The sequence below is a fragment of the Nanorana parkeri genome, unplaced genomic scaffold (genome assembly GCF_000935625.1).
Source record: "Nanorana parkeri isolate BGI_ZX_2015 unplaced genomic scaffold, ASM93562v1 scaffold621, whole genome shotgun sequence".
Lineage (NCBI taxonomy): Eukaryota > Metazoa > Chordata > Amphibia > Anura > Dicroglossidae > Nanorana > Nanorana parkeri.
Window position 1 is genome coordinate 960,172 of NW_017306889.1, and position 14,529 is coordinate 974,700.

Genomic DNA, 14,529 nt, shown 5'->3' on the forward strand with positions numbered 1-14,529 from the left:
AGCTATGCAGTGCCAAACCAGCCACACCACTAAAGCTGGCCATACACCTATAGATTTTCTATGGTCAGATGGAAAAAAGTACAAGAGATTCCTCCATCTACGCTAAACTCGGCCCAGTGGGAGGAATCTCCCACTGGCCCGAGCTTCAATATCTTGCTAGTCGCCCCCGCTGGCTCCTAAAATACCTGAACAATCTGACAAACAAACTCCGGCCCTCCAGCTGTGGTGAAACTACAAATCCCATGATGCATCTCTCTCCGGGGAGTCATGTCTGTGGCTGGGAGAATCTTTCAATGCCTCATGGGATTTGTAGTTCCACCACAGCTGGAGGGCCAGAGTTTGGCTACCCCTGCAATAGTAGATCAAAATGGAGACCTCCCTGTTTTAATGGCATGCAAATCACATACTTGACGACACATTTGAGGAAACGCTTCAAAGATAGACCTTGCAAACCAAGAAGTTGGCCAAGTCAGCTGTCTACCCTTGGGATGTGAACAAATGACCAATTAATGCAAAGTAAAATGCTTCATACACTTACCTGAAATTCAACTATAAGGCGACCCTTTTCATATGGCCGGCGGTAGAAAGGCATACCTTCGTTTAGCACACATTTAACATCCCCATGTTTGACTATTTGGCCTGCAAAACAAATACACACTTTAATGTATAAACAAATCACATCAATTGAATGTGATGTCATCTAAAAAGCTGTGTATCGGTTAGTCCCCTTTTAAACTTGTATTCATAGTAGTCATGCTTACCAGGATGAGAAGTAATAATAATGGTCCTGTTGTCCAACGTTACAATGGGTTTCTGAAATCCACACAAAGCCTCTACAAGCTCTATTTCCATGTGCATAAACAGATCTTCTCCTCGCCTACAATATAAAGCAGAATTAAAGTCATTAAGCTGAAAAGTGATAGGAAAAAAATAAAACAATTACGATGTTATAAAGAACTTTCTTTTTTTCCCCCCCTTTATACCTGGAAAATAATAGGTAATCTTTGTATAAAAGTTGGATCTTTTCAGCCCGAATAGGCAGCCACATGCTTCCTGCTGCAGGATACTCATCACCCAGCCCTTTCCTCTGCTGCCCCAATTCATACTCACTCTCCTCCCTAATGTCTGCCTTTTTCTCTAATTTGCACATGCCCATTAGAGCATCACTGACTGTTTAGGAATAAAGACAAACCAAAGGAAATTACATAGTGGTTACAAGGAGAGTATGATGGTCTCTCCTCCAGGCCTGATCTTGTGTAGTGAAAGGCCAGTACAGATCAAGTGGTCACTACGTTACAACTAAAAATCAGGTACGTAGATGGGGAAAATAAAAACAAAAACACACTTTATAGGTTTATAATAGGGAACGCCTGAACCATAAGGACAGAACGCAGCGGTTGCACGGTTTTCAAAACTGAAGTTCAGCTTTCAGCAGAAAATAAAAATACAGGCCTTAAACAAAAATCAGATACAGATAACAGAAAGTTCTATACCTTGTAAATACTACATTATCTTTCTGGTCAAGTACAATAATAATATCTCCAGGCTCCAAACCAGGTTCTTGGTCTCCTTCACCAGAAAATGTGATTTTCTGACCATCCTTCATACCTGTAGTAAAAATAGAAACACGATTCAGAAATCACTAACAAGATGTTCTCAGCTTAAAACTAAACATATTTGATCAAAACTGGAATTTACACACATGGCAAATGTTTTTTGCCATCACAAGTGTCACAACTAATGTCATATTCACAATACACGAGGGGAATCAAAACCAGAGCAGACAAAATCTGGAGCAGCTGTGCATTCAACCATTCAGCGCCTCTTTTCAAATCTTAACTGAACAAACTAAAGAGAGAAGCTGATTGGGTAGAATTTATCAAATCTGGGGAGCAGCTGTGCATGGCAACCAATCAGTTTGCGAAATATTACATCAGAGCCTAAAATATATTCTTTAGAACAGTTTGTAAGAGTAATACATTTGAGACACAGGAAAACTTACAAAAATGGTATATGACCTATTAGTAAAGTGCCATTGTGCCTCTCCCTCGATTACCCAAAACATGAAAACTCGTTCCCACACGTAGTTTCATTTTTGCTCCTTTAACTAGTTACTGTACGAGAGCAAATATCAAATCCGCAAACCTTTGTCAATGTGAACTTCAAGAATCTTTTTCTCTCTGATAATCTTTCGTCCAGTGCAACTCTTGCACCGGTCTTTTGGGTTAATCCTTTCTCCTTGTCCTTGGCACTCTGCGCACACAGACTGGATCTGCTGAACCATTCCTGGTCCTATCTGATGGATCCTGATCTGCATACCACTACCTCTGCAGTTTGGACAGCACTCCACAGCTCCCTTTCTGCCACCACGCCCTAAATAAATGAAACATTGAAAGCTTTGAATGAAAAAAAAAATACATAAAATATAAAAATGGCAAGATAGACATTTCATTGAAGACTTAAAGATACTCTTTTTGAAGAGGGTAAGGACATTGAAAAACAGTATAACAGTTTACAAATCATCAGGAGGTATGGCATACCTAGGTCCAGATGAGAATGTGTGTTATAGGTCAAACTAACCCAAGATTCCCATATTTTGTTGAAGATTTGTGGATCAGCTCTTAACTTGTTGGTGGGATTATATGAAAGTAGATTGGAATTAGTTAGGCTTTTCAATGTGCTTAGAAAAGACAGGCCCTTCCATGCTAATAAGATCACATTTTTCATCAAAATAAGAGGGTTCACAAAAAGATTTTGGCAGGTTGCATGTCTCCTAGAATAGCCAAAAGGCAGGTTTTTGAGAAGTCCAAGTGCAGTTGAAATGAAGTCATTGACTACTGACTAGAATTCTTGAACACAGCAGCAAGTCTGTAGATGGTGGAAAAAGTCAACTTCCTCACCACATCCATGAAAGCAGAAAGAGAAATGGAGATCCAACCTAGTTGTTTTAATTGAATTAATGAGCTCTTGTATGCATCCCTAAACTGTGACCAATCTTGGGCTCTATGCTCAGTCAAATACAAAATTCCTCCTGGAGTTGCCTAAATGACCTAATCTCATCTGAGGAGTGCAGTTGATTGACAACTCATATCAAAAGGAAGACCAATGTTGTGCATCTGGGATGGAAAGAAAGTCACATAGGGAAGGGTGCAAACACAGTGGGCTATAGGGGAAATTCACCCAAGAGGTGCAGGAGTAATGCATCTTGAATTGAAAGAAAGAATAGATCGCCTATATACATTATGTAGGGATTCATAAGAGGCGATAATGGCCACTTCAGTAGTGGTGCAAATGCCATCGTTGGGATTACCCATTAAAAGGATATTCATACATTGTGCTGCTAGATAATAGCTAGGAAAATAGGGAATGCCAAAGCGGTCATCTCCATAGCAAGTCAGTTTTCAATGCAATCCTTGGGGCACTTTCCCTGCCAAGGTAAGCGATGCAGATAAGAGGGTGAATTTTCTTGAACACGTGTATGAAGATTTCCAATAGATTGACTTTGCCCATCAAATCTAGGGGCAGCCCCATCCACTGCATAGTCTTCTGTTGGAGGGTTGAAACTATAGGGTGGAGAATATTGGCAACATAGGATTGTAGGGAAAACAAATTGTACTGTTACTACCAAATATCTAAAGCCACTATCATTTTAAATATATAAAGGCATCCACAACTTGGAGAGTTGTGAGGTTAGGTGTACGGAGTAGAAAGTCCAAAGCGCTCTTTCCCCCCCAATTTACATTGCTGCTTGATTACATACCAAATGCCTCTACCATTTCAAAAGGCAATGGAGAGATTGGTTTGATTCAGTTCAGCCAGATATACCAGAGTATAATCTGCATATAGTGATATGGGTGGATGGATGGAGGGTTTAATTTTGAAGTTTTTAAAGTTAATGGTCAGACCCCCAGAGTATAGGGAAGTGGGCTGAGACTGATTAGTTATCTCAAACTAAGTGGAATAAGGGACAGTGGAGGAGTAAACTCAAGATTAAAAAAGGTAAAGCATCCAGAATTTTGTCTGATGACACTTGAACGTGGCCTGTGTGGCTTATATCCTTGGTGGTATGGACTTTGAGGGATGTGGTATATTCTGTCCTAGCCAGGTAAGAAAGCTGTCTACCAGACTTTGTAGTCTGGTAGACAGCTAGATAGACCTTGGGAAAACAAGGTCTATCCTGGACATTATGGTATAGGAATCAGTGTGGCAAGAAAATGGTTTATCTTCTGGATGCCTCCACAAAAGTCATATTTTTTAATCCATTATGCAAATTCAGTTGGAGATTGACTTGAGCCTTCCAATGTATCCTTTCTTTATTGGATCTGGCACAGCAATGAAACCTGCCATAAGTTGGGGGAGGCCCCTTCGCTATATCTAGTAATTGCAATTTTGCTTTGTTCAAAAGAGTCGGATCAAGAGGTGGGGACCAGAAATGCTGGGGGATAATCTAAAATGCTGAAGAATCATTGAAATACAGCTCAAATTGTGGACATCTTTACATCTGTCATTGTAAGTTCACAGCAACAGCCCAACAAGGTTTCTGGAAATTCTCACTCCCGCCTGCTGACTTCAGCCAGATAAAGTGATGGTCTCCATGACTATAGGCACCACAGACAAGCCCAGGCAACAAGTCTTATGTGAAATGGTGATCAGCCATACAATGTTAAATTGTTTTGGCCAATGTTCCCATTTTTACCTTAAGACCAAGCTGTCCACCTGCTCCAACAAGCCACTTACATTTCAGGTATCTAAACACACATTTATGGATATAACTTTTGCAGGTGAATACTGCCAGCACCATGGACTACCATTTCTCTCCATTAAAGAATAAGCCCTAATACCACATATTGTACATAAACTGAATAAAGTGCTCATTGTAAAACCGTGACTAGACTGTGTGCCTTCCAGGTACTACTACAATAGTACAATTTCATGGTCTATAAAAAATCAGAAATTATATAGTGACCCGCGCTATGGCGATAATGTCCTCAATCTAAAAATAAATAAGTGACAGCTACAGTGTAAATAGATAAAACCACTACTAAAACATTCTCAAGTACAATCACTGCACTTAAAGTGAAAAAAAACTAAAAAATAGAAAAATAACAGTTTACAAATTCTTGTATGTCAATATACATCAACATTCCACAAACCCACATACATAATTAACATGTATCCAAATATATGTTAATTATGTACATGGGATTATGCAATATTGATTTAAATTGAAATAATGTGTAAAGTGATTAATTTCATCGGTTTAATTTTTTCACTTTGATAAGCGCAGTGATTGTACTTGAGTCTATGAAATCATCATTTGCGGTGGCAAGGTTATTGCATTTTATATATTTTTTTATAACCACATACCTTCACATTTGTCACATATAGTATTCTTTTGCAGAGCCAATTTTCTTGTTGCCCCATTATATAGATCCTCCAGCGATACAGATAACTGATGGACTACATTTTTACCTGCAAACAAATTAATACAACTTTAGCATACAAATTCGGAGCCTTGGCTTGATCATTATTTTGCTACATTCACACCAATTACCTCTTCTCTCTCTTTGCATTCTTCCCCCTCCACCAAAGAACATATCAAAAATGTCCATAGGTGAACCAAATCCACCCCCTCCCATGCCGCCTTCTTTGATGGCCTGTTCTCCACCTTTGTCATACAAGTCCCTTTTCTTAGAATCAGAAAGAACTTCATATGCTTGAGAAATCTGTTTGAACTGTTAAAAAGAAATACAAAAATTATAGCTAGATTACATGATTGAACATTCCAACTGTTAGTGCAAATGTTAAAGGGCTCTGCAGCATTCTCACAATAAAACACAGAAATCCTATTTAGAGACAGGCTTGACGATGTACTTAAACTAAACAAATATGTTACATATTGCAGTTTACCAGTCCTTACATAGTGACCGCATTCTGGCAATTTTTCTTTTGTTTTAACTCTGTCACGTCCTAGAGTGACAATGCACACTTCCTGTACGCATTGGTAGTGTACAGGAATAAGGGAGCAGGGTTGCCCCCCTAGGACAGAAGGTGTAGTAAATCTATAGAACACGTCCCCCTCCTTTAAAACATGGGTGCAGTTCTGCAGTCCTAGCACACTTCCTGATAAAAAAACATTGTTTGCGATAACACACAAAGAGCAGCACTGGATTTCTGGTAGAACAGATTTTTTGCACATATTGAACATTTAAAACGCTTGCCAAAAAATGATTATAAATTTGTTATAACACCCATTTTAGTCCTTAAGATTAGTTAAACCCCCTTGTTTTTTTTTTTTTCTGAAAGCGGGGACCCTAAAGAATAAAACGGTGGCAGGTGCAATTTATGTCACACAATATTTGCAATAATTTGAAATTTAAATAACACATTTAAATTGGTTGTAGTGCAATTTTTGGGGTAAAAAGAGGAGGAGTAAACAGATGCCAAACATAAGCCCCAAAACTGTGCGCACTTGTGAAACAGTGACAAACTTCGGTGCCCAGAATTGCCAATGCATTACAGGCCATCAGTTTATAGTTAACCATGACTAATGGCCTTGGAATTATCGCCCACATGCAGGAACAAGAGCTATATGCAACTGTAGTTTTCGCATGTGGGCACACCCGATATTGTCCAGGTTTTCTTTTGTGTTATTTTAATTTGTAAAACTTTTTGGGGGGTTAAAGTTAATACTATCATATAGGGAGCTAATGGCATGTGGGCACAGGTTCTAAAGCCAGTGGACGTGATCAGGTGGACGTAGGGAGGACTCAATCACTTTCAACACAAAAGTCGACATTCGCCTTGTGTGGCCTGAAGACAGTGCCAGCTGCTCCTTTTTTAATAGCCTGTGCTTCCGCTAATGTAAGCCTTACATCAGTAGTAGCTAAAGGGTTAATAGTATATATAACAGACCAAAGTAAATAAATAAGTATATTGTTGGATTTACATATACTTTGAAACTAGTGCAGGCTGAAGACAAAGCTCTTTGTTTCATTGTTTGTAGTCAACAATTAACAAGGGTTTGTCCTTTTCCACCCATATTGCTTAAGACATGCACTATTCTGGGACACTACTGTATTAAGAAATTGAATACCATTACTAAATGTGAATTGTACAACGCAATAGGAATGACTTCTGCTTCACATATAGTTACCTTTTCGCCTTCATTGGGGTTCTTATCTGGGTGATACTTTAGAGCAAGCTTTCTGTAGGCTTTTTTCAGTTCATCTGCTGTGGCATTGGGTTTAACCCCCAATATATCATAGTATGCAGTTTCGACCACCATTTTTCAAGGTGCAAATGGGAACAACAGTCTTTACAAATCAACCTAAATAAATAAAAAAGCATGTTAGATTTACTGCTATGCAAGAACATTTACATACCACAATACTTGACAAACTGTATTAAAGGGTTTCTAAACCCTCAGCGTTTTTTGCATATATCTAGTGCTAGCAAGCAGTAGATCTATGCAAAAAGTTTTAAAAATAAAAAAACCCACTTTAACAGCGGTTTAAACTTACCCGTGTCTTCCCCGCGCGCTCTCCCGCCCGAAAATGTGAAACTGCACGGGCGGCCGCAAAGCATCTTGGGGCGGGCGCATGCGCAGTTCGGGTTTTCGGCCGGGACACGAGGAGAGACACAAGGTAAGTCTATGGACGCGTGCACCCGCATGCAGACACCGTGGGGCAGGAAGTGCCAGCAAGGACAGAGGAGTCAGCGCTGGATCGGAGACCCGCAGCAGCGCTGGAGAGAAGGCTGAAAACTACAGGAAAGAAGATGACCGGGTAAGTGCTTTCATTAACGTTGGGGTGAGCGAAAAATACATTTGCCTTTAATGTCACTTTAAAGGAAACCAGTCAAGTTTTAAAAACAAAAGATCACATTTACATGAATACACTCATAGATTTTTGTTACTTTAAGTAGAACAGATATACATGGCTCCTGACAAACCTTACCTTAAAGATCTGATGCCCAAATTACCTCCTATTGCCTGCCCACGCCGATTCAACCAGTTAAAAAGTTAGTTTAGCCATCAATGCTAGGTCACTGTTTTAATGATGTAGGGATTGCCATAGCTAAACTACTGAGAAAACAAAATCGAGTCCATTTAGAGCAGTAACGAGAGCATGATCATAAAACACAGAGGGGTAGGTTATGTGTCCCTCAATAGACTGTTTTATGATCATGCTCTTGTTACTGCTTTACTACAATTCTGAGGCATGCTGATCATATGAAGGGTTATTCTGGGCTTGCCTACAGTTTGTCAGTGTCCTATAGACGGACATATATACCCAAACGTGAAAGTCTTCCTGTGTCCCTCAAATGTGCTCTAATTTGTTTTCTCAGTAGTTTAGCTATGGCGATCCCTACATCATTTAAACAGTGACCTAGCATTGATGGCTAAACTAACTTTTTGGGGATAAGCTGTGAAGCCTCCAGCAAACAAACAATCACAACGGAAGTTCAAAGCAGACACTGAAGAGGAATAGGGGCCTGTGCTGAGTTATGGCTGGCTATCAGCCAGCCATAACCTAGTCTTGGATCGCAGTCCGGATAAAACTGTTGCTTGGTCCAGATCCGGACTGCAGTCTGCCATTTAGGGGCTCCTACTATACAGTCATGTGGCACCTCATAATTAAAGCCACACTCTGGGCAGAATAATAATTTAAAACACAATACTGGGTGTGTAAATTATCAATAAAAAGCTTGGTGGTATGTGCATTGTGCAGCTGCAAAGCACAAAAATGTTACCTTGCAACAGGATAACCCCACAAAGAACGCTGAGCTTCCAGGTACTGAAGAGGGAGCGATGCGAATTGTACAGCGGTCTGGTCACATCAGCCCCCCTTTTCACTATCCTCCATTCAAAAATGTCTATTTTTTTAAAGAATACAAGACATTCTGTGATTGGAGGAGAATATCACCCCTTCCTCCTCAAATTACAGGATATCTTGTATTTGTTTTGTAAAGAATACAAGATATCCTATAATTAGAGGAAGAGGTGATGCGAGATTACTTTTCCTCCAAATCACAGATTGTGATGTGTGTGACCAGAGCGCTGTACAATTCGAGTCGCATCGCTCCCTCTCTTCAGTGCCTGGAAGCTCAGCGTTCTGTGTGGGGATAGCCTGTTGCTGCCGCTCCTGTGAATGGAGTATAGTGAAAAGAGGTGGGTGATGCAACCAAAGTGCATTGTTCCTTCTTCAGTGCAGGTGACGGCATGCTGCAAGGTAAGATTTAGTGTGGTGTGCAAATCATCATTCAGCCCGGAGTGTGGCTTTAAAGAAACAATGGACTAGATTATGTGGGTAAGCAACACATACCTGTGCAACTTTCTTATGTTTTCAACCCTTATTTTGTACACTACTTTGCAGCTGTAAGAAAACCCATTAGGGAAGCTGATCCAGAGCACCTGCAATTCTATACTAGGTTAATCTAGTGAACTGGAACACAACAAATTCTATATGATAATGGTTTCTCACCCTTAGACCTGTCCTAATAAGAGCACCCTGAATACTACAGTCCTGGCCAAAAGTTTTGAGAACGACACACATTCATTTTCACAACGTCTGCAGCTTTAGTGTTTTAAGACCTTCTCATCAGATGTTACTCTGGTATACTGAAGTATCATTAGAAGCATTGCAAAAGTGTCAAAGGCTTTTATTTACAATGACATTGCATTTATGCAAAGAATCAATATTTGCAGTGTTGACCCTTCTTATTCAAGACCTCTTGCAGTTCTCCCTGGCATGCTGTCAGTCAACTTCTAGGCCACATCCTGACTGATGGCAGCCCATTCTTGCATAATCAATGCTTGGAGTTTGTCACAATTTGTGGGGATTTTTTGTTCACCCGCCTCTTGAGGATTGACCACAATTTCTCAATGGGATTAAGGTCTGCGGAGTTTCCTGGCCATGGACCCAAATTTCGATGTTTTGTTGCCCAAGCCACTTAGTTATCACTTTTGCCTTATGGCAAGGTGCTCCATCATGCTGGAAAATGCATTGTTCCTCACCAAACTGTTCTTGAATGGTTGGGAGAAGTTTCTCTTGGATGTTTTTGTACCATTCTTTATTCATGGCCATGTTCTTAGGTAAAATTGTGAGCGAGCCCCCCGCTCCCTTGGCTGAGAAGCAACCCCACACATGAATGGTCTCAGGATGCTTTACTGTTGGCATGACACAGGACTGATGGTAGCGCTCACCTTTACTTCTTCGGAAAAGGTATTTTCCGAATTCCCCAAACAATCGGAAAGGGGATTCATCAGAGAAAATAACTTTACCCCAGTCCTCAGCAGTCCAATCCTGTACCTTTAGCAGAATATCAGTCTGTCCCTGATGTTTTTCCTGGAGAGAAGTGGCTTCTTTGCTGCCCTTCTTGACACCAGTCCATCCTCCAAAAGTCTTTGCCTCACTGTGTGTGCAGATGCACTCGCACCTGCCTGCTGCCATTCCTGAGCAAGCTCTGCACTTGTGGTGCCTCGATCCCGCAGCTGAATCAAATTTAGGAGATGGGCCTGGCGCTAGCTGGACTTTCTTGGGCACCCTGAAGCCTTCTTCACAACAACTGAACCTCTCCCCTTGAAGTTCTTAGGGATCCGATTAATGGTTGATTTTAGGTGCAATCATTGCCTGTGAATCTCTTTTTGTGCAAAGCAATGATGACTGCACGTGTCTCCTTGCCGGAAACCATGGTTAACAGAGGAAGGACAATGATTTCAAGCAACACCCTACTTTTAAAGCTTCCCATCTGTTATTCTAACTGAATCAGCATGACAGTGTGGTCTCCAGCCTTGTCCTCGTCAACACTGACACCTGGGTTAACAAGAGAATCACTGACATGAGGTCAGCTGGTCCTTTTGTGGCAGGGCTGAAATGCAAGTGAAATTTTTTTTGGGGGGGGGGATCAAGTTCATTTTCATGGCAAAGAAGGACTTTGCAATTAATCTGATCACTCTTCATAACATTCTGGAGTATATGCAAATTGCCATCATACAAACTGAAGCAGCAGACTTTATGAAAATTAATATTTGTCATTTTCAAAACTTTTGGCCAGGACTGTAGAGGCCCTGACAGCAGCTGTAGTTTAGTCACCGACTTAAGTGTATTCTTTATCTGCTCTTGGTCAAATTGCATATGGCTGGCCACTGTTCAGACACAAGAACAAACTAGTTTATCTCAGGAAAAACACAGGTCCATTGTGGCAGATCCAAGCATAATTTGGAATTGGTTGTTGTGTAAATATTTTTCCCAAGTCATCTTCCAGGGCAGCACCTCAGAGATGGGATCCACCCACCTAAAACAGGAAGCACATCATCCACAATTAAAATATAAGGGGCGGTGCCGCCCAACCACTTCAATTTATTGTGTTTCCTCCGGCCTAACAGGAACATCGTAACAGTTTGTTATTTTTTCCATAGGCCTGCGTGCTAGTTGCAGAGCCCCCCCAGGTGTATGCTCCCCCGTGAATCAGGGATTCACATGAAGTGTTCCACCAGGCTTCCTCTTGTCTGCATTACTACACCATGCAGCCCGATTCCACGGTGCCATTTACAGACACTAACGACTCCAAGTTAGGTCGGAAGTCTTCAGGGAAGTCTCCTTCCTCCTACCCCCATTCTGTGGGCAGGGCACAGTGGGGGGGACGACCCTAGGGAGGTGATCCTCCTTTTGGGTGTTGATTGCTGAGGGTCCACTGTCCCTGATTCACAGGAGATCATACACTGGGAAGCCCCTGCAACTAGCTTGTCTGCCTATGGAAATAAAAAAAACGGTTATAATGTTCCTGTTAAGCCGGAGGAAACACAATGAACTGAGGTGGTGGGGCGGCACTGCCCCTTTTATTTTAATTGTAGATGATGCGTTTCCTATCTCTCCTGTGCAGCCATGGAAGATTCCTGGAAAAGTAGTTACCAGGTACCCAACTTGCTTTTTTGTGTAGAAATACACAAGTATTGCAAGTTTTCATATTTTAACAATTTTGCCTAGTCCTTTCTGATTAAGGTAGAACTGCTTCAGCAGGACAGTAACAAATCAACCAATATGGTAGATAATCTTACAATCTTTACCCAGAAGTAATTCTTGATTTTAAAGTGAACAGAATGCGTGTCCATCTAACCTGAGAAAATCCATGCACCATCCTCTTGCTACTATTGACTCTCACTTCATCACTAGCCTAAATACTGCCTGTTCTCCCTACCAGTTACAGCTGAATCTTAGATTACAGACTATAAACTATAGACTAGATGAAAATAAACTTTGCATACACAGAACTATTATGAACATTTTAAAACTGAATAGACCTGTATGGCAAATTGGTCTCACACACCCCCAAAAAAAGAAAACAGTTCTGCTATCCTGTGGACCCCAATAAGCTTTTTTCACTACTCTACAGCAAAAGCCCTACCCAGCTCACCAGCAATGCATTTTTAACATCTCTTGATTTATCTGGAAGGCTGGCATTAAGAGACCCGGTCACCACATTTTAGGAACTGTGAACCCTTCTCTAAGGCAATTAGCCAAATGATCAGCAATGAAAAAGTGATCAGTGATCGGACACTTCCTGGACTATTAGAACCTCCTCACTCCAGGCTGTGTGCAAAGTCCCACACATGCTTGTGATGTCCACCGACAGAGCAAGTAAAATACTTAGCCCGTGTGGCTACTAGGCTGCAGTTTGCTGAGATCATGTGCGGATCATAGGCCATACAACTAGCTTCCTTTCCAGACTCTATGGCTGTCAGCAGGGTGTACAGGAGCTATAAGCTGCTGTTCAATCCAAAAATGACAGCACCCAACATCGGGAAGGAGAAGGGGAATTCTGAAGTTTAGAGAATAGGTGCCTTTAGTGGGGGAGAAGACTACAAGTCAAGCTCGGACATCAGTAATGGGTGGGAATTGTGATTTATATAGAACAATGTGGGGGCAGGATCTCTTTAAAGAGAAAGGTGAGTGTAGGGCTGTAGATAAGCCCAACCACTTCAATTTATTGTGTTTCCTCCGGCCTAACAGGAACATCGTAACAGTTTGTTATTTTTTCCATAGGCCTGCGTGCTAGTTGCAGAGCCCCCCCAGGTGTATGCTCCCCCGTGAATCAGGGATTCACATGAAGTGTTCCACCAGGCTTCCTCTTGTCTGCATTACTACACCATGCAGCCCGATTCCACGGTGCCATTTACAGACACTAACGACTCCAAGTTAGGTCGGAAGTCTTCAGGGAAGTCTCCTTCCTCCTACCCCCATTCTGTGGGCAGGGCACAGTGGGGGGGACGACCCTAGGGAGGTGATCCTCCTTTTGGGTGTTGATTGCTGAGGGTCCACTGTCCCTGATTCACAGGAGATCATACACTGGGAAGCCCCTGCAACTAGCTTGTCTGCCTATGGAAATAAAAAAAACGGTTATAATGTTCCTGTTAAGCCGGAGGAAACACAATGAACTGAGGTGGTGGGGCGGCACTGCCCCTTTTATTTTAATTGTAGATGATGCGTTTCCTATCTCTCCTGTGCAGCCATGGAAGATTCCTGGAAAAGTAGTTACCAGGTACCCAACTTGCTTTTTTGTGTAGAAATACACAAGTATTGCAAGTTTTCATATTTTAACAATTTTGCCTAGTCCTTTCTGATTAAGGTAGAACTGCTTCAGCAGGACAGTAACAAATCAACCAATATGGTAGATAATCTTACAATCTTTACCCAGAAGTAATTCTTGATTTTAAAGTGAACAGAATGCGTGTCCATCTAACCTGAGAAAATCCATGCACCATCCTCTTGCTACTATTGACTCTCACTTCATCACTAGCCTAAATACTGCCTGTTCTCCCTACCAGTTACAGCTGAATCTTAGATTACAGACTATAAACTATAGACTAGATGAAAATAAACTTTGCATACACAGAACTATTATGAACATTTTAAAACTGAATAGACCTGTATGGCAAATTGGTCTCACACACCCCCAAAAAAAGAAAACAGTTCTGCTATCCTGTGGACCCCAATAAGCTTTTTTCACTACTCTACAGCAAAAGCCCTACCCAGCTCACCAGCAATGCATTTTTAACATCTCTTGATTTATCTGGAAGGCTGGCATTAAGAGACCCGGTCACCACATTTTAGGAACTGTGAACCCTTCTCTAAGGCAATTAGCCAAATGATCAGCAATGAAAAAGTGATCAGTGATCGGACACTTCCTGGACTATTAGAACCTCCTCACTCCAGGCTGTGTGCAAAGTCCCACACATGCTTGTGATGTCCACCGACAGAGCAAGTAAAATACTTAGCCCGTGTGGCTACTAGGCTGCAGTTTGCTGAGATCATGTGCGGATCATAGGCCATACAACTAGCTTCCTTTCCAGACTCTATGGCTGTCAGCAGGGTGTACAGGAGCTATAAGCTGCTGTTCAATCCAAAAATGACAGCACCCAACATCGGGAAGGAGAAGGGGAATTCTGAAGTTTAGAGAATAGGTGCCTTTAGTGGGGGAGAAGACTACAAGTCAAGCTCGGACATCAGTAATGGGTGGGAATTGTGA

General features: G+C 41.5%; 1 protein-coding gene across 1 annotated transcript in view; it reads right to left on the bottom strand.

Annotated features, from left to right (window-relative positions):
* Nucleotides 1-7,329, bottom strand: part of DNAJA1 (DnaJ heat shock protein family (Hsp40) member A1) — an 8,173-nt gene extending 844 nt beyond the window's left edge. Inside the window, exons 1-7 of the mRNA XM_018563007.1 lie at nucleotides 7,157-7,329; nucleotides 5,555-5,735; nucleotides 5,368-5,472; nucleotides 2,146-2,373; nucleotides 1,494-1,608; nucleotides 762-877; nucleotides 539-639 (exon numbers count right to left, since the gene is read on the bottom strand). Of these exons, the coding sequence (XP_018418509.1) occupies nucleotides 539-639; nucleotides 762-877; nucleotides 1,494-1,608; nucleotides 2,146-2,373; nucleotides 5,368-5,472; nucleotides 5,555-5,735; nucleotides 7,157-7,288 (978 nt within the window). The 5' untranslated portion in view covers nucleotides 7,289-7,329. The remainder of the gene's footprint in view (nucleotides 1-538; nucleotides 640-761; nucleotides 878-1,493; nucleotides 1,609-2,145; nucleotides 2,374-5,367; nucleotides 5,473-5,554; nucleotides 5,736-7,156) is intronic.
* Nucleotides 7,330-14,529: the final 7,200 nt, after the last annotated feature.